This window comes from Haliotis rubra, unplaced genomic scaffold (assembly GCF_003918875.1).
Source record: "Haliotis rubra isolate DU_JTF1 unplaced genomic scaffold, ASM391887v1 Scf382, whole genome shotgun sequence".
Lineage (NCBI taxonomy): Eukaryota > Metazoa > Mollusca > Gastropoda > Lepetellida > Haliotidae > Haliotis > Haliotis rubra.
This window is the reverse complement of record NW_025767060.1, coordinates 292,268-313,515: the sequence shown is the minus strand read 5'-3', so window position 1 is coordinate 313,515 and position 21,248 is coordinate 292,268. Positions and strand designations below refer to the sequence as shown.

Below are 21,248 nucleotides of genomic sequence, written 5' to 3'. Positions count from 1 at the left end.
ACATTTACTTCTGTAGCCTTTTAGTTACTTTAGTGTTTTGAATTAAACTCTCATTTAACACCTCAGTGACTGTTTTCTTTGCTTTCAAATATCTTATGTGATCATATGCTAGGAGGTCTTTAGAAACTCCTTGTCATCACAGTGTTCCTGAGTGAGTGAGTGTTTTATGCCGCTTTTAGCAATCTTCAGCAATATCATGAAGGGGCACACCAGAAATGGACATTATACATGCTATCCATGTGGGAACTCGAACCCAGGTTTACGGCGTGAGGAGCGAACTCTTTAACCACTATTCTACCCCACCGCCCTGTCAGTGCAAAAGAATGACCTCAATACACTGTTGACCATGACTGGAGAGTTGGTGCTTCTACAGTGGCCTATAGTCTTGGTAGAAGTCATCTAGACAGGTATGGCCAAGATGGCATGTTCTTGTTCATTGACTGAATATAAAGACCTCCTAAATCTAACAAATCTCTATTAAGAGCAGATGGGTACAACAAGGACTGGTCGGCTCGGAGTCAGTATAATGTGTCTGAGTGGGGTATTCATGCTTCACTGCAGCATGGTATCTCAGTGGGCTAGCACTATAAAACCAGCTTAAGTCTGGGCTAGTACAATCAGCCGCACATACACATACACACGCATGCACATCGTCATATGAGCGAAATATTCTCGAGCACGACGTTAAACCCAATTTCACCTCACCTCACCTATTAAGAGTAGATTCCATTTCATGATTCCAACTAAATCACGAGCGTGTGTTCTAGAACCACTCTCAAATAGTGTTCGGTGTTCATGGACAGGTATGTGTTCTGCCTGAAGGGTGTCGTCAGTCACAAACACATGCAAGGCAAGTTAGTTTAATATGATGTATTTGTAAATATAGTGGCAAGAGTAAACTTCACCTATTTACACAGACACATTGCTACTGGATTAATTAGAATACACGTAATACTTTCACTTCGTGTACAAAGATATCCGACTGCCCTTGGAGTGAGTGAGTTGTTTTACATCGCTCTCAGCAATATTCCAGCTATATGGCAGCGGTCTGTAAATAATTGAGTCTGGTCCAGACAATCCAGTCATCAACAGCATGAGCATCCCTCTGTGAGATACGATGACATGTGTCAACCATGTCAGCGAGCCTGACGATCCGATCCTGTTAGTCGCCTTTCAATACAAGCATGGGTTACAGAAGATCAATTGTAAACTGGATCTTCACTGCCCTTGGAGGGATGGTGGGGGTAAGTTGCAGTGTATTTTGGAACGCTTGTGTCAACTTGATGGAGCCATTTTTGTGAAACCCACAAGCACTGCTGGAGGAACGAAAGTGATGAGAAACATCATAAGGGTGTATCTGGATTTGTAATCCCATGATCATTGGTTTCTGGCGCACCTAAGCAATGCATTATGGACAGTGAATTTCACCATCTTAGATGATTTGACAACCTGTGCTCCTGCAGGTAATGGAACATTTGGTACCACTGGTGTTGGACACTTAATGGGGTGCTGCAGGTACTGGAACATATGGTAGTGGGGTGCACCTGCAGGTAATGGAACATATGGTAGCACTGGGGTGTTGGACACTGGAATGGGGTGCTCCTGCAGGTACTGGAACATATGGTAGCACTAGTGTTGGACACTTAATGGGGTGCACCTGCAGGTAATGGAACATATGGTAGCACTAGTGTTGGACACTTAATGGGGTGCTCCTGCAGGTAATGGAACATATGGTAGCACTGGTGTTGGACACTTAATGGGGTGCACCTGCAGGTACTGGAACATATGGTAGCACTGGTGTTGGACACTTAATGGGGTGCTCCTGCAGGTAATGGAACATATGGTAGCACTGGTGTTGGACACTTAATGGGGTGCACCTGCAGGTACTGGAACATATGGTAGCACTGGTGTTGGACACTTAATGGGGTGCACCTGCAGGTAATGGAACATATGGTAGCACTAGTGTTGGACACTTAATGGGGTGCACCTGCAGGTACTGGAACATATGGTAGCACTAGTGTTGGACACTTAATGGGGTGCTCCTGCAGGTAATGGAACATATGGTAGCACTGGTGTTGGACACTTAATGGGGTGCACCTGCAGGTAATGGAACATATGGTAGCACTGGTGTTGGACACTTAATGGGGTGCTCCTGCAGGTAATGGAACATATGGTAGCACTGGTGTTGGACACTTAATGGGGTGCTCCTGCAGGTAATGGAACATATGGTAGCACTGGTGTTGGACACTTAATGGGGTGCTCCTGCAGGTAATGGAACATATGGTAGCACTGGTGTTGGACACTTATGGGGTGCTCCTGGGTAGGAACATATGGTAGCACTGGTGTTGGACACTTAATGGGGTGCACCTGCAGGTAATGGAACATATGGTAGCACTGGTGTTGGACACTTAATGGGGTGCACCTGCAGGTAATGGAACATATGGTAGCACTGGTGTTGGACACACTGGTGTTGGACACTTAATGGGGTGCACCTGCAGGTGCAACATTTGGTACTGGAACATATGGGGTGCTCCTGCAGGTACTGGAACATATGGTAGCACTGGTGTTGGACACTTAATGGGGTGCACCTGCAGGTAATGGAACATATGGTAGCACTGGTGTTGGACACTTAATGGGGTGCTCCTGCAGGTAATGGAACATATGGTAGCACTGGTGTTGGACACTTAATGGGGTGCACCTGCAGGTAATGGAACATATGGTAGCACTGGTGTTGGACACTTAATGGGGTGCACCTGCAGGTAATGGAACATATGGTAGCACTGGTGTTGGACACTTAATGGGGTGCACCTGCAGGTAATGGAACATATGGTAGCACTAGTGTTGGACACTTAATGGGGTGCCCTGCAGGTGATGGAAACATATGGTAGCACTGTTGGACACTTAATGGGGTGCACCTGCAGGTACTGGAACATATGGTAGCACTGGTGTTGGACACTGGAACATATGGTAGCACTGGTGTTGGACACTTAATGGGGTGCAAGGTAATGGAACATATGGTGCACTAGTGTTGGACACTTAATGGGGTGCACCTGCAGGTACTGGAACATGCACTTAATGGGGTGGAACATATGGAACATACCTACTGGAACATATGGTGAACATATGGTAGCACTGGTGTTGGACACTTAATGGGGTGCACCTGCAGGTACTGGAACATATGGTAGCACTGGTGTTGGACACTTAATGGGGTGCACCTGCAGGTACTGGAACATATGGTAGCAGTAGTGTTGGACACTTAATGGGGTGCTCCTGCAGGTAATGGAACATATGGTAGCACTGGTGTTGGACACTTAATGGGGTGCACCTGCAGGTGATGGAACATATGGTAGCAGTAGTGTTGGACACTTAATGGGGTGCACCTGCAGGTACTGGAACATATGGTAGCACTAGTGTTGGACACTTAATGGGGTGCACCTGCAGGTAATGGAACATATGGTAGCACTGGTGTTGGACACTTAATGGGGTGCACCTGCAGGTGATGGAACATATGGTAGCACTGGTGTTGGACACTTAATGGGGCCTTTAAGTTCTTAGATGAAGCAGTGAGCCAGCCATGTATATACTGCAGAACAAGACTTTCACCTGTTACCAGACATTCTCATGTCAGCTGTGGGAACCAACCATGTATATACTGTCATGTTACCAGACATTCTCATGTCAGCTGTGGGAACCAACCATGTATAAACCGCCATGTAACCAGACATTCTCATGTCAACTGTGGGAACCAACCATGTATATACGGCCATGTTACCAGACATTTTCATGTTAGCTGTGGGAACCAACCATGTATATACTGCCATGTTACCAGACATTCTCATGTCAACTGTGAGAACCAACAATGTATATACCGCCATGTTACCAGACATTCTCATGTCAGCTGTGGGAACCAACCATGTATATACCGCCATGTTACCAGACATTCTCATGTCAACTGTGAGAACCAACCATGTATATACGGCCATGTTACCAGACATTCTCATGTTAACTGTGGGAACCAACCATGTATATACCGCCATGTTACCAGACATTCTCATGTTAACTGTGAGAACCAACCATGTATATACCGCCATGTTACCAGACATTCTCATGTCAGCTGTGGGAACCAACCATGTATATACCGCCATGTTACCAGACATTCTCATGTCAACTGTGAGAACCAACCATGTATATACGGCCATGTTACCAGACATTCTCATGTTAACTGTGGGAACCAACCATGTATATACCGCCATGTTACCAGACATTCTCATGTTAACTGTGAGAACCAACCATGTATATACCGCCATGTTACCAGACATTCTCATGTTAACTGTGGGAACCAACCATGTATATACCGCCATGTTACCAGACATTCTCATGTCAGCTGTGGGAACCAACCATGTATATACTGTCATGTTACCAGACATTCTCATGTCAGCTGTGGGAACCAACCATGTATAAACCGCCATGTAACCAGACATTCTCATGTCAACTGTGGGAACCAACCATGTATATACGGCCATGTTACCAGACATTTTCATGTTAGCTGTGGGAACCAACCATGTATATACTGCCATGTTACCAGACATTCTCATGTCAACTGTGAGAACCAACAATGTATATACCGCCATGTTACCAGACATTCTCATGTCAGCTGTGGGAACCAACCATGTATATACCGCCATGTTACCAGACATTCTCATGTCAACTGTGAGAACCAACCATGTATATACGGCCATGTTACCAGACATTCTCATGTTAACTGTGGGAACCAACCATGTATATACCCGCCATGTTACCAGACATTCTCATGTTAACTGTGAGAACCAACCATGTATATACCGCCATGTTACCAGACATTCTCATGTCAACTGTGGGAACCAACCATGTATATACCGCCATGTTACCAGACATTCTCATGTCAGCTGTGGGAACCAACCATGTATATACCGCCATGTTACCAGACATTCTCATGTCAACTGTGGGAACCAACCATGTATATACCGCCATGTTACCAGACATTCTCATGTCAACTGTGGGAACCAACAATGTATATACCGCTATGTTACCAGACATTCTCATGTTAACTGTGAGAACCAACCATGTATATACTGCCGTGTTACCAGACATTCTCATGTTAAGTCTGGGAACCAACCATGTATATACGGCCATGTTACCAGACATTCTCATGTCAGCTGTGGGAACCAACCATGTATATACGGCCATGTTACCAGACATTCTCATGTCAGCTGTGGGAACCAGCCATGTATAAACCGCCATGTACATCCCGCCATGTTACCAGACATTCTCATGTTAACTGTGGGAACCAACCATGTATATACTGCCATGTTACCAGACATTCTCATGTCAACTGTGGGAACCAACAATGCATATACAGCCACGTTACCAGACATTCTCATGTCAACTGTGGGAACCAACAATGCATATACCGCCATGTTACCAGACATTCTCATGCCAACTGTGGGAACCAACCATGTATATACCGCCATGTTACCAGACATTCTCATGTTAACTGTGTAGTTACTGCGTAAATAACATTAAGTAGAAAATTCTCCTCCAAGAGATGTACATTATGTGAAGAATTGTCAGACAGTGTAAAACCTTGGTTTTTGAAGAAATGGCATAAAGAATTAGTTAATAATTAGGAAAATATGCATATGGGAAACGATAGGTTTTATTTCTCACTTGTCAACACCAACACGAGCTCCATCGCACTATCACAAAACAACTGTTGTAGATATATTCAGTAAAGCTAATGTTTATGTCACACTTTAGAAGACTATTGTCATACTCTATCAACACTGTGACATACATGCCTGCACCAGAACTGCAACATTCAAGATGCCTTACATGCTGTACATGACATTCTCCACACTTTGAATGACACCAGAAGTGACAGCACCAGTACTGTTGATACTAGAACTGACAGCACCAGTAATGTTGATGCTAGAACCGACAGCACATAATGTTGATACTAGAACATTCACCAGTACTGTTGATACTAGAACTGACAGCACCACTGTTGATACTGACACCAGCACCAGTACTGTTGACTAGAACTGACAGCACCAGTACTGTTGATACTAGACTGACTGACTGAGTTTGGTTTTACGCCACTTTTAGCAATATTCCAGCAACATCATGGCAGGGCACCAGTAATGGGCTTCACAGATTGTGCCCATGTGGGATTCGAACCAGAACCGACAGCACCAGTACTGTTGATACTAGAACTGTCCAGTACTGATACTAGAACTGACAGCACCAGTACTGTTGATACTAGAACTGACAGCACCAGTACTGTTGATACTAGATCTGACAGCACCAGTACTGTTGATACTAGAACTGACAGCACCAGTACTGTTGATACCAGAACTGACAGCACCAGTACTGTTGATACTAGAACTGACAGCACCAGTACTGTTGATACCAGAACTGACAGCACCAGTACTGTTGATACTAGAACTGACAGCACCAGTACTGTTGATACACAGCACCAGTACTGTTGATACCAGAACAGCACCAGTGATACTAGAACTGACAGCACCAGTACTGTTGATACCAGAACTGCACAGCACCAGTACCAGTACTGTTGATACCAGAACTGACCACTGACAACACCAGTACTGTTGATACTAGAACTGACAGCACCAGTACTGTTGATACTAGAACTGACAGCACCAGTACTGTTGATACTAGAACTGACAGCACCAGTACTGTTGATACCAGAACTGACAACACCAGTACTGTTGATACCAGAACTGACAGCACCAGTACTGTTGATACCAGAACTGACAGCACCAGTACTGTTGATACCAGAACTGACAGCACCAGTACTGTTGATACCAGAACTGACAGCACCAGTACTGTTGATACCAGAACTGACAGCACCAGTAATCAGTACTGTTGATACTGAACTGACAACACCAGTACTGTTGATACCAGAACTGACAGCACCAGTACTGATACAGAACTGACCACCAGTACTGTTGATACCAGAACTGACAGCACCAGTACTGTTGATACCAGAACCGTTGATACTAGAACTGACAGCACCAGTACTGTTGATACCAGAACTGACAGCACCAGTACTGTTGATACCAGTACTGTTGAACTGACAGCACCAGTACTGTTGATACCCTAGAACTGCTGACAGCCTGATACAGCACCAGTACTGTTGATACCAGAACTGACAGCACCAGTACTGTTGATACTGTTGATAGAACTGACAGCACCAGTACTGTTGATACCAGAACTGACCGTTGATACCAGCACCAGTACTGGTTGATGTTGAACCGACGGCACCAACGTTGCAGAAGTGATCAGACCAGAACTGACAGCACCAGTACTGTTGATACCAGAACTGACAGCACCAGTACTGTTGATACTAGAACTGGCATCACCAGTACTGTTCATACTAGAACTGACAGCACCAGTACTGTTGATACTAGAACTGACAGCACCAGTACTGTTGATACTAGAACTATCAACACCAGTACTGTTGAGGACAGAAGATCATCATCACTATCTTGTACACCTGACTGAACTCCTGGAGGACAGAAGATCAACGTCACGATCTTGCACACCTGACTGAACTCCTGGAGGACAGAAGATCAACGTCACGATCTTGTACACCTGACTGAACTCCTGGAGGACAAAAGATCATCATCACTATCTTGTACACCTGACTGAACTCCTGGAGGACAGAAGATCATCATCACTATCTTGTACACCTGACTGAACTCCTGGAGGACAGAAGATCATCATCACTATCTTGTACACCTGACTGAATATCATGGAAGACAGAAGATCATCATCGTCACTATCTTGTGACTGAAATCCAGATGACAAACTGTATGAACTCTAATGGATGGAGACAGAAGATCATCGTCACTATCTTGTACACCTCACCATGGCATTGTCATCAACTACTGTGTGAACTCTAACGCTGTGAAGTTGTGCCCTCACCATGGCATTGTCTGAACAGTGGGTGGGAGAACGGACCTTTATCCGCCGTATGTGTGTATCACGGCCGTTCTGGTGGTTGGACAGCACAGTGACCTGGATCATGAATGTTCTGATTGGCTTGTCATTAACGTCCTTGAGTGGGACACACACCCAGCCCACCGGCTCACTCATCTCCACCTGCTCCACCTCGGTCAGGTCGTTGAAGTGGTTGCCCGCTCGGATGGATATTCTGTAACATTCATATCGCACAGTATTAATAAGTTGCCAGTTTCTAAAGCAATCGAATAAGTAAATACACTCATGAAATATATTGGAGAAAAGGTCTCTGGAGCTCACTATAATGTTCTTGACTGAAAAATGTCTACCAGTATGTACAAGATCAGAGGTAGCCTCTCACTCTGTTCTTATACATATTGAGGTCACTTTTCGGGACAGACATTAACCAAACTGACCCAGAGTAAGTGCTTCTGTCCGCATATTTTTCTTCAGGGTATATTAGTAATAGTATAATTCTTGAAATGTCTCCCTCGTGTGACAATGTTAGTGTGAAATGATCTTGGTGCAAATCAATCTACAGTGTGTACATGAATTATACAGTATACCTGTTTGGAGTGTAGCTTTCATCTGCCTTGTAATCTGCATACAGACAAATGTCTTGTATTGTTGTTTTCTTCTTGAACTGAATGTTCACAAGGTGAGGCTGAGGTCCATCTGACTGCCAGAAGGTTTCATACGATTCATCCCGAAGCTGATCCACTCCAAATCCTGTAAAATAATCACAGCTATCTACAGGTTTTGATTTTCACACATGACAAGTTTTCATGTGTCGTATAAATCCTAAGTTTAAAAGTTACCGAAAACAGAAAATATTGAAGTGACTGACTGAGAAGTTTTCCTTTTAGCACAGTCTGAGTGGAATTTCAACATTGTTAAGCTTTCCTGGCACATCATGATCATTACATCTTAAAGGCAGCATCTTACAGCTACATATTTGTCATTTCCTGAACATGGCTGTAGGCTGTAACAAAACCAAAGACTGTGCAATATTTACTTAAACAAATTGTTTCTTTTGCAGGATGGTGGTGTACTAATGATACAATGTCAGCAAGGGGGTTTCCACAGGGGTTTCCACAGGGGTTTCCACTGTGGTTTCTTCTGGTTGTGTCTTAGTCTTCAAACCTTTTTGCAATCCCTGTGTATTTTGGGCCTGATAACACTCATCCCCAATAATCATACACAAGATTTTGCGGTAAGAGTTCCTCCCGTTCCCCATCCCAAATAATATTTATAAATATACTAAAATTATTAAGAAAACTTAACACAACAGTTACTAGAGAACTCACATTTCAATGATTAAAGTTATTACGGCTATAAAACCTCATATAAACACATGATAAATGATGCGAATCTGATGATCTCTGGTGTAAGCATACAGAAATACACTTCTCAAAAGCTAAGGTACAAAAGATGGTTGAACGGTTTAAACAAATGTTTGGAGCCAAATGTTTCCTCGCAAAAAATTGTTATACAACACCCTATCACCACCAAGTCACTTCCCCCGACAAACGCCCTCACACACACCCAAACACCCACTGCCACTGCCAGGGGCACTGGCCCAGATACTCCCTGAACCTACCTGGTTTGCACGATGACAAAGACCATACTGCTTGGTTACCAACTTCTCTCAATTTTCCCTCCCGTTCTGCTTTGAATATATCAACATCCTGCACTCCGTTCATCTTCTTCGCCATTATAGATAGAACTTAATCGCAGATTCTCTATCTGAACAGAAGACTAAAATGTTTAATTTCACCGCTGTCTTAAAACGGAAGTGGGTTTGCATTTAAAATACGGACAATTCCGGAGTGCACATGTGCCGAGAAATAGAGCTATATAAAACTGTCTGTCGTGATTTGAAAGTTGAAAATGATTAAGTTGATTGCTCATTGAGTGAGCGACCTTTTGAATTGTATGATGGTGGTAGTGGTGGTGGGAAAGGGTGGGTGGGGGTAATCTTATCATAAACGTGAACAATCTAATTCACCTGATGAAGGAGCAAGAATTAGCTCTGAAACGTCGAGTAAAGATAAAAAAAACGTGTCATGTATTCGTGAACAATCTATGTTTTCCCCAGCTGTATCCAACACACCATTTACTTCCTGAGCATCATCAAACAATCTGTTCCTTCTCACTAATTAAAAAATACTCTTGGTTTAATAATTTTCATCGAATATTGCTACTCATTTTTACCACAGCCAACAAACTATTCCCTACATTAACATTTCTGAAATGTCAGTTTTAAAATATCACCTGGTTGTCATTGTTCAGGAGCAATCTTCTTGATAGGTGGGTTCAAATATCGATTCCCGACATATATCGGAGCAAGTAAAGCATTCTTACATAATGTTATCTGTAAACATTGCACATCATATATGTAAATAATAAAATATCGGACTCACAAATAATGTCAGTCTATGACAGAAATATTGAGAAATGGGACGAGAGTGATCCAAATGTTCTTATCTATGTATGTAAACGTTTTTTTTCTCTCCAAGGGCGGTGGGGTAGCTCAGTGGTTAAAGCGTTCGCTCGTCAAGCCGAAAGCCTGGGCTCGATTCCTCACATGGGTACAATGTATGAAGCCCATTGCTGGTGTCCCCTGCCGTGATATTGCTGGAATATTGCTAAAAGCGGCGTAAAACCCAACTCACTCTCTCACTCTTTCTCTCCAAATGCGATGTCCAACGTGAATTAATTACACATTTTATTATCCTGTGAAACACTGTACACCTTTCTTGCTGAAATTAATTCCTCCTCCCAGAAACAAAGATCCAACATAAACATACAAATATCATATTAAAACAGTATTTCTTCTCCCCAAGCCATTTGATCAGATTAGAACAGATTAGATTAGCCTCAATTGATATTTCCCATGTAAGTAAACAAACTCGTGAAAAATCCTCCGTAATTACCTATACATCATAACTCTCAATCAAAATGGTACAAACCACACAACATGTAACTAAACGAGCTGGAAACGCTTATCAAAACAGTGTTTGGTCCGGCTGGGCGGTGTTTGGTAAATATGTCTTCGGTTATAAAGTACTGGTAAAAAAGTCTTAAATTTGTCTATGTAAAAAAGGCCCCTTTTCATTTCATTGTAGAAAATCAATGCTTCTTTATTTTATATTTTTTCATCGTCACACACACAACAAATGTAAAGGTCTTATGACATAATGACGTATTGAAATGTTGATATAAAAAAGATACGAAATGACTACAATTAGCATTATACGTTATATTTAAAGTTACATAATGCATCACATGATGACGTGAGATAGTTTAGGCCTACTGATATTTATGAGTCGGATGTTCACTGCCACACCGTGAAAAACATCGGGGATGGACTTCTAGCGGCAATGTAACTACACAGTTTGTGCAGAGGAAGACAGTTGTGGTTTTCTTCACATGGACATTTCCAATGGCGTCCTGGGCAATTACAATTCTTACTGTCGTCTGCTCCTTCTGGAAACATTCAGTGGTCTTCCAGACAGATGGGTGGTGATGACCGACTAAGTTAAAGACCTTCGTATTCCAGCCTTCGCACACGTTGTTGGCCCTTGTCAATCTTGTCAAATAAATAACGAAATCAGTTTTTACTACAAAATGACTTTTTTACCAAGGACTTTTTTACCTGTACTTTTTTACCAAGGACTTATTTTTCCTATAATCGGCTGGGCAATATTTTCTCAGTTATATGAACAATAGGATTAGTGGAATATTTGGAGGGATTGTAGCAAGAAGTATAGATTTGAACATCCAGTGGCGTTTTTTTTCGCAAGTCCCCCCAGAGAATACATTGTTTTACAAAAGAGACTATGGAGTTAACATTGAGTCCGGTTAACATTAATCCGACTTTACAAAGAAACGGAAATGACATTTACGCATGCTTGGCAAATATCAACAGGAAGTAGGTTATCTGTAAATAATTCTGCCCAGAGATAACTTGAATGATGATAAATTGCATATCTTACAACTCTGTACGTTAATTCGGAGCCTCTGTCTATATTTTATAGTGTCATGGATGTAAATCAGACATAGATAAGTGATACTGACGTTGATTTCTCCGTAAAATACGAGAGGCAGCGAGCACGTTTTTCATCTGTCAAACTGAGAATTTTAGCCTGTCATCGGAAATGTTGAACATGACATGTGTTTAGAAATCATCTGATTTATCTTCTGCATCCACATTTCTCGTTGCTGATTGAAGATGCAACCCTCGGCTCCAAGTGACAGAGGTTGGTAGACAGACTTAAAGTGTGTTATGTGATTATCTTGTAAAATGTAAAGAAATTGTGGCATATTACTCTCTATTACCGAGGGCTGTCTTATTATTGCGGCACGTGAAAACATCGGGAAAGCAGAAACACCACTCCCGCATCGCGATCGGCTGTTTACATATGCGATTTACTTAAAATAAATTCATCGCTGTTGAAAAAGGGATTTATTTCAATGTAATGTCATGTCTAATCGTAGAAATATTTAGGTATTCATCTTTGCAGTAAGTTCTGGAACATTTTGAAAGAAAGATGACATTGCATCTTGCATGAGTCAAATCTTACTTCGTGAAGAGTAATCCTGCAACATCTATAACATCATTTGCATATTTTCGGTCCAAAAGCTAAAACAGGAGTGACTTATTGTGTAACTTCACCCTGCACATGGCAGCAAATGGTATGGCACCCTTTAAGAGGGCAAAAAATAATTTCTGTTATTTTTACCTTGTATACAAATCAATAAAAGTTGCAGATGTTTTGGTTAAAACCATGATGGTATTACTAATCGTAAAGAAATTCCTGAATAATTCTTAACATATGAACTATTAAGATTCGTTACTTGTCTTAAGTAAACATTTGACAGTGTCATTTTCTTTTACCACGCTATAGCAAGAAAATAGCAATACTGTTATGATAGGGAGTTGCTTCAATTTCCGGGTCAAATGAGGCAATCAGGATTGCTGTGATCATATTGAATAAGTTGCGACTATGTGCCACATTATTTGCAACAGAAATTAAGATTAAACATCAGTCAACTGAAGAAATATAAATGTCAAATGTCCATAGGTGTTTATAATCCCACTAGCACCGTGATAGTAGAGGGTCCCATGATAACTGCTACAGTTAATCTCTTGGGAGTAGTGCACTTAACTTGGTGGACTATTTAGGGATTTCAATTTGTGCAGCATTGAGGATCAAACTGACTGTCAGCTTGAAGCTATGCCTGAGTTAATCTCATTGGCCAACACTTAGACATAGGTGAGTGAGTGAGTTTGGTTTTATGCCGCTTTCAGCAATATTGCATCAATATCAAGGAGGGGGACACCAGAAATGGGCTTTACACATTGTACCCATGTGGGGAATTGAACCCGAGTCTTTGGCGGGCAAGTGAACAGTTTAACCACTAGGCTACCCCACTGCCCCCATTTAGATATGGGGCCACAGGGGCTGTCACAAATAATTAGTACTCGCTTACCAAGACACCAGCACTGGAGCTGCAACAAATACACAATGAGGTGAATATGATATGTTTACGAATATATTGTAACAAATACGAATATATAAATTTATGTTTAATATCAAAACATTAAAACATCAAATATGTCATGTAATTGCTTAAATTTAAATATTTATGTGATATTTTTCATAAAGCAAAATGAGCTGAGAACAATGCCGTTCAGTGACAGTGCCATAAGGAGCCTTGGCAACATTATACAAGTTATGCAACTTATCTCACTGTTTAATACTTGTGAGGATGCATACACAATTTCATTTAGGGCCATATTGCAACACATCCATTTACCATATTTGCCAAAGTTACTCAGATTCTTTTAAAAGATGTTTCCATGGTTACAGTGTATCATCACATGATTATATTACACCAAGTATGATTTTTGCAATTATATTATATGTTAGAACATCACTATTTATTTTTATAAGAATTTTGCAGATATTTTTATAGATCTGTGTTGTCATTGTCATAGAGTGTATTTGTCAACATGAACCATGACTAGCATGTCTAGGCTAGCCCCAACTCTATCCTTAACCCTCGGATCCTTATCATGAAAACAGTATAAACAGACACTAATTATTTGTGATAATGCAAATGAATCTATTATTAGTATTAAGTGTTGTCTAATCAAACAATTTCTAGTAGTCTTTCCAAGCTATCCTGCAAAGAGGCACAGGCATGCCAGAGATCTAAGGCAACACACTTGACTGTGCAGAGGTGGGGTCTCTTGGGCACCCTAGAAACATTTGACGATCCTCCCACTTTAAACTGACTCCGTCATGCCTTGATATAGCTGGGATATTGTTAAGAGTGGTATTAAACCCAACTGATATACCTGTGGGTCCTGTAAGCAATGGTAAAGTCCAGTAGTAAAGTAACTTGAAGAATCAAATATTGTTAGAGTGAGACATTAAAATGGTTAGGGACAAACAAAGAAAGCAAACAGTTCTAGGCTAGACTACAGAGTTCAGGTGAACTTCAGAAATATTAAGATTTAAAAGCCTTCAATTACTAAATTTGGCAACCATCATGAACCATGCAACCCATTCATCAAATTAAGAAAAAAGAAAGATATTTGAAAGTTGTTGGACACACCGAGCCTACATGTATAGACACCTTGTACATGGACAATTTAACCTCCTGGGTCCACTTGCACAGAATGATCTTAGTTACAATCAATCTTAGGGCCTTACAATCAACATAACAATCACCATACACTTGCCCTAATCCATTTGCACAAAGCCGATCTTAGCACGATTGTAAGACGACATGGATTTAAAATCGCCATCTTAACTAAGATCGAACTCTTCAACGTTGGAGGTATGAATTTCTTAAACTCGACACCTGTCTACAGTTGCCTGGTAGTGCGCATGGCATTTTGCACAAATATAAAGTGGAACTGGTTACTGCACACAACACATACCTCTCTCAATCGCACCTTGCAGAATTTTCATGAAAAAACATTCCAACAAATCTTTGAAGGAAACGATTACGTGGATGATACCATATATTTTTCTACATTCTAACTGTCTTGATTCATGAACTAAGAATGTAATAGTGTAACCACAGAGATACCTTCCCCTGTTTTATGAAAATATTGAAATACAAAAAAATACTTGTATTATATCTAAAATGTATAGATTAAAACCCTCGTCTCTTGTATGACTCAATTTTAGATTTAAGAATGAGAAAGAAACTTGTTCTAATTGTTGATTATTTTAAGGGTCACATGCAACGTACAACACAACTTTGCAGATTTGGATACCTTTCGGTGTGGACTTCCGATACAAATCATCAAAAATGCAAATTCAACTTATAAAGTTGAAAAATAACGTGATGCAAACAACCGCGCGAAATCGGAGTTCAAACGATTCACTAGTTTTCCCCAAGCGCTTGGGGGAAGAGTGGTTTCAACAGCTGGGCTGCGCTCATAGCACATGCGCAGTGAAATACTTTCGCACAGCTTGGAAGCGGGTTGTCTGGTGAATACTCAGTGAAAGCTTTGGTGCGAGCTATTTTTCTAATGTTTTGTTGATATTGCACAGGCGCGAGCTTTTTATATGTTGTGACAGTAGATTACCAATTTAACTGTTTATATAATTTCATTTGTCTATTTCACCACACGTTCTTCTTACCGAGTCACTTTCTCAGTTCGATACTTAAAAGCAATGTCATTATTTAGCGCTGACAGAGTTTCTAACTGTGATATAGATATGTTGTTGTCACAGACAAAACTCAATGTCTGTTTTATTGACACCTATCACTGACCACATGCAATTTGAACTTAACACCTATCAGGCTATACACCATAAAGAAAACGCATTGATATATGGCCCGAGTTCAGTCTCTGTCACATTATGTAATTACACAGACAGGCAGGTGTGATACTTGTACATATGACATGTTATGATGTCTGTTGATTGAAAAATGTTATACACAAAAAATGAACATGTATTTACAAAACCCAACATCTCTATATATACACACACACAATGAGCCGTGAGGGCATCTGCAAATGAACCAGCGGTTACGCTTGAGTGCACACTCACCCGCTCTGACTGGGTTCGGTATCCCGGCTGCTTCGGGAAGTAAACCCAAGTACAAAATATTGCACTTTGATTTGCGATTGTGCGCCTATAATTTTGTTTAGATGTTTCTTCATAATCATGCAATGTATATTATATGTCATGAATAAGTGATAGCTGTGTTTTAATTATGTTTGATTTTTTGGTTGCATGTGACCTTTAATGATAAACTAAGACAAAATCAATGACACGAACATGACCGAAAAAAAAAATATGTGTTGTTGAAGTATTGAGGTGAATCAGTTTTATGCAATATTAAAGCAGTCTTCAAACATAAAGCTGATTATTTGTGTGAAACACACACTAACTTGAATGCCACTTTGTCACAGTCTACAATAATCTTAGCTTCTTACAATTGGTTTGGACCAATTATTGTAACTTACAATGATCTTAGCCTACAATTGCTTTGTGCAATTGGATGGCAACTGTAGCCATAGCCTAAGATTTACAATAATTGTAGCGCTAAGATTGTTCTGTGCAAGTGGGCCCTGATCAAGCTAAATAAAACTAAATTCTCAAATTAAGTGAACAAGATATAAATCTCTTTCAGAACATTCTCAAGTATTTGTGTATATAAAATCCTGAACATTAAATGCAGATATTTTTTCAAAATTTTAATCTGGATAAGAATAATTATTGATTATGCCCAAAGGTAGATAGGTGTTTTATAAACTGTCAACAGTCGTCAAGGGAAAGGGTTGTTGCACATGTCAGTCATTAAGTGTATATATATTCCATGATCCATTTCCCACACTGGTAGCAGTTCTTTACAATTTCATAAGGACATGATAACATCTGTGTATTGTGTCCGCAGTTGCAACAAATAAATATGAATGCTGTGAATCTAACTGCTGGTATGTGACGAACATGTGTCACATCTTTCAGTGTTTCAGGATTTATACTGACATAAATTATTATCTACTATGATCTATAGCTGTACAATGGGCCATTAAACCATTAAATACTGCATAAACTGTCTGTCTGTAAATCAGTTATGATCACATGTGTATGTGATGAATAATAAATTGTGTTTAGAAACTGAAATCTTTGCCAAATTGAAAGTTGTAGCTAACTTGTGATGTGTCAAATAGCAGAAAACAATTCTTATACATAAAACAGTATACAATGCTGTAATGAGTTAGAAGTAGAGAGTTCCCCAGCATCTTTCATAGGAACTTGCAGTTTCCTCCTTGCTTCATGTGTTATAGTTGTAAGAGGCGACTAGCGGGATCGGGTGGTCAGGCTCGCTGGCTTGGTTGACACATGTCATCGGTTCCCAACTGCGGAGATCTATGAACCCGCTGTTGATCACTGGATTGTCTGGTCCAGACTCAATTATTTACAACTGCTGCCATATAGCTGCAATAATGCTAAGTGCGGCGTAAAACTAAACTCACTCACTCACTCATGTGTTATAGTGAGGTTTTAATCGTGGGGGCAGTGGGCATGTGTTATGGTGAGGTTTTAATCTTGGGGTCAGTGGGTTAGCCTAATGGTTAAAGTGTTTGCTTGTCTCACCAAAGGTTCGATTCACTCCTATGTACAATGTGTGAAGCCTATTTTCTTGTGTCCCCGTCTGTTATGTTGGTGGAATATTGCAAAACGCTGGGTAAAACTAAACTCACAGGCTCATTTTATTTGGCACAATTAAACAATGTGGGCCACCATTACATGCTGGTTATATAAATAACCCCACCTACCATTTTGCATTACACAGTTTTCTGTTGGTGTTAGTTCTGTTACCATGGAAACAGCATGTTGTACTGAAATTGAAGCTGCATGGCATATCACTATGCAGACCCAGAGCTGAATAGGACCCTGTTCATACTGTGCTAAGTCGTGCTGTTGAATATCAAATATCTCCAGTTTTGTGTATTTGTTAATTTTTGTAGATGAACTATCTGGATAATAAGAGGGCTTATATTTTCATTTGCCAGCCAGATTACACTACTGGATGGATTAGAAAAATAGTAATATACATCATAAGAATTTTAACCAAAAGGTTTTTAGTAATGATGATAAATGATCAATTGTGTTTCTATAGATTTTCTGAACTGCTCATAAAGAGAATAAAGCTATAATCAGAGACCATATAATAAATATTATCTATTATATGGTCTCAGCTATAATCAACAGAAGTATGTTTGTTTGCTGTTTATTGCCACTGTCAGCAATATTCCATCCTAAACAAACTTATTTCTAATTTTGCTTCTCAGCCATGGCATCATGGTCATCAGACTAAACTGATCAACCAAGTACAACTATTCCAAATGAGTAGGAATATAGTATTTTTATTTCACTGCATCTTTTTGGTTAGCAACTAAACTATAAACCATGGAATTAAATAAAATATGACCGATACAGACATTGTTCAATTTCAAAGGTTTATGCTATGTAAGAATTAAATGTATTGATAGGATTTTTGAAAAGGTCGTTGGTGATTTATCATGTTTGTGTCATTGTGATATCCTGCTCCAGAATCTAGTGTCTGAAACCAGGGTATGAAACTCCCAAAAATTTCAGCCAGACCACAGGGCTGGTTAGGTGTAAAACTCGACAACCCTGACCAAAACTTAATGTTGATCAAATCTTGGTCTGGCAAACCGCTGGTTGATAGCACGAGCACTATTTTGCCAAACCTTTGGTTCTGGCTTAAATTCAGACTTTGGCCAGAAAACCTTATTCTATTTTCTCAAAATCCCAATAAGATTTTAATTGTTATTTTTCTGTAAGCAATCATTCTGATATTAGTTATTGGCTTGATGGATTCAGTTTGTTTGTTGTGTTGTGCTGCACACAACGTTATTTGTGCTACGTGATGACAGTCTGTAGATAATCAAGTCTGGATGATCCATTCACAACGCCTGTATTGCAATACATAAAATTTTATTGCAAGTGATACCAATGTAAAACAACTGTGAATGATACCAGAAAATGGTCAAGAACAAGTGTATGCATATTCTCTAGTATTTCTTGTTTGGCTATGAATAGCAGAGTCTTCACAGTGTCCCCAACTTATATGTTTCCACCTACAATATCCCATCTTTCATATTTTACAATTTTTAAATAAAAAAACCCCAAATGATTAAGTAATGTGGTTTAAACAAGCATTACTGCTTATGTTAACGCCATTCCCTTTCAGGAATGTGATTCACCGATGAAAATGCAGGGAATATGAACTTATGAAATTAAAGAAAGACTGGTTATCTATATAGATCTGAATGAAATCAATATGTTTTACATCACTGGTCAGTGGTGACATATTTAGGCTTGGATGACTCACCATCCTGGACATATTGTAGAAGCAGTCCATGAATTTAGATCTAACCTTGTGTATTGTCGGAGTAAATTAAACCGTTATTTCATCACAGTTCTTGATATTTCTGATAACACAATTTTCATATTGATAGTTATTGATAATTATTCCCATCAAAGATATTTCTGATTACTGATCTTTTCAAACATCCCTAAATATTGGGATACGAGTCGCATTGCACCTCTGTCATCGGGATGCATTTTGTATTGCAGTCTCAATGTTGCGTTAAACCTGTTCAGGAGGTTTGGGGCACCAAAACACACCAGATGGCAGTGTTAGAAATAAGCCAGAAACCCAGCCAGACATCAGGGCTGGTAAAATTTTGAAGTTACCAGCCCTGATGTCTGGCTGGGTTTAACCAGACCAGACAATCCAAGAAATTGCAATTTTTAGTTACAATGAATTCTTTAATGAACCTGAGACATGTATTTTCTGTCGATCAGTTAATTCACAACTGCCATTTACAAAGAAATCTGACTCTGAGTTTTCAGAAGTCCGCGTATCGGTAGCTTTCAAACAGTAATTGACAACTAATGTCAAGTCTAAATGTAACGCTCAATTTGAAAAATAGATTTTAAGATATGGTGAATTTACTCAGATGTATGGAACATGTTATCTAAAATTTGTACCAGACCATCGGGCTGGCTAGCTGTAAATTTAGACCGTCCGTCACAAATCTAGCCCGTCTTGGGCGGTCGGACGGGCCTTATTTCATACACTGCATAGGGGTTTCCGGTGTGACAAGTTAGAAAACACCCCTTTCTTCGTGGAAACCATGTTCTTCTTGTGAAGAAGTTGCTCACGATGGGTCACATGACTTTTCTGATAGGGTCAGTCTGACATTTTAGCTTGACTGCTCAACACCTATTGAGATATTTTTACTATAGAGTAAAATCAAACATGATAGATGTCATAATAGGGCAGAATTAGAATTGCACGAAGGTAAGTTGCCATATCCGGGTAATATTAACCTGGACAATAGCCGAATATTTGTAAAATGTAAGACCTTAGACTTTAAAGTGTAGCCAGCACATTGTATGAGCTGTTCCAGCTGAATATTTGGCTTTTCCTTATTATCAACAGAGGCAATGGGGTAGCCTAGTGGCTAAAGCTATCCCTTGTCACACCGAAGACCCGGGTTCGAGTCCCCACATGGGTACAATGTGTGAAGCCCATTTCTGGTGTTCCCTGCTGTGATATTGCTGGAATATTGCTAAAAGCGGCGTAAAACTAAACTCACTCACTCACTTATTATCAACACATCTACTGGCTAGCTCTTACCTGTAAAACATCTTGTGCTTTGTGTCCATTAGTATCATAGTGTATACTGTCACTGGTTTCACTTCCATGTTGAATTTATCCATATCCTGCTGATATTGATTGAAAAAACGTCTGGCATGGAGGTCGAAGTAGCTTTTGTTGGGATTGTGAATCGGAGTGTGGTGAGCTCCTGCTTTAAGAGTGACCATGAACCAGATGCAGCACAGGTGGTGAGAGGCTCCACATGAGGGGGCGGAGCCTCATTGAAACATTTTATAATATATGTTTTCCACATTACCTTTGGCCCAGTTAACAAGTATTGTTGCCATGAATCAGTTTGTGATTGACCTGACTAGTTAATTAATAGGGCTGCGCAATATAACCGGTTTACCGGTATTTACCGGTTCAGACATGAAAACGATACGTCTTACGATACGCTGATCGAAAACCGGTATTTTGACATGCATTCGGAAAACTTCGTAACACTCGGAAATCTTCGGATATTTCCGTTTTTTTAATTGTTCTTTTCCCTG

At 40.2% G+C, this 21,248-nt stretch overlaps 1 protein-coding gene across 3 annotated transcripts; it reads right to left on the bottom strand.

Moving 5' to 3' along the window:
* Nucleotides 1-7,342: 7,342 nt before the first annotated feature.
* On the bottom strand, nt 7,343-20,884 carry LOC124286397 (anaphase-promoting complex subunit 10-like). Of its 3 annotated transcripts, XM_046722765.1 has the most exons (6): nt 20,737-20,884; nt 13,519-13,537; nt 9,623-9,768; nt 8,589-8,751; nt 7,951-8,215; nt 7,343-7,800 (listed from the first exon to the last, which is right to left on the bottom strand). In XM_046722765.1, exons 3-6 carry the CDS (start codon nt 9,735-9,737, stop codon nt 7,690-7,692), a joined length of 654 nt encoding a protein of 217 aa, XP_046578721.1. In that variant the 5' UTR covers nt 9,738-9,768; nt 13,519-13,537; nt 20,737-20,884; the 3' UTR covers nt 7,343-7,689. The 3 variants fall into 3 exon arrangements, with proteins under 3 accessions (XP_046578721.1, XP_046578722.1, XP_046578720.1); XM_046722766.1 differs by lacking the exons at nt 13,519-13,537; nt 20,737-20,884 and having other exon boundaries at nt 7,343-7,857; nt 7,949-8,215; nt 9,623-9,816; XM_046722764.1 differs by lacking the exons at nt 13,519-13,537; nt 20,737-20,884 and having other exon boundaries at nt 9,623-9,816.
* Nucleotides 20,885-21,248: the final 364 nt, after the last annotated feature.

Excerpts from the sequence above, each read along its gene's own strand:
- LOC124286397 (XM_046722765.1), bottom strand. The coding sequence starts at position 9,737 with ATGGCGAAGAAGATGAACGGAGTGCAGGATGTTGATATATTCAAAGCA. Across the intron at positions 8,752-9,622 it reads TTTGTCATCGTGCAAACCAG|GATTTGGAGTGGATCAGCTT; the intron begins GTAGGTTCAGGG and ends ATTATTTTACAG. Across the intron at positions 7,801-7,950 it reads ACAGCGTTAGAGTTCACACA|GTGTACAAGATAGTGATGAT; the intron begins GTAGTTGATGAC and ends ATATTCAGTCAG.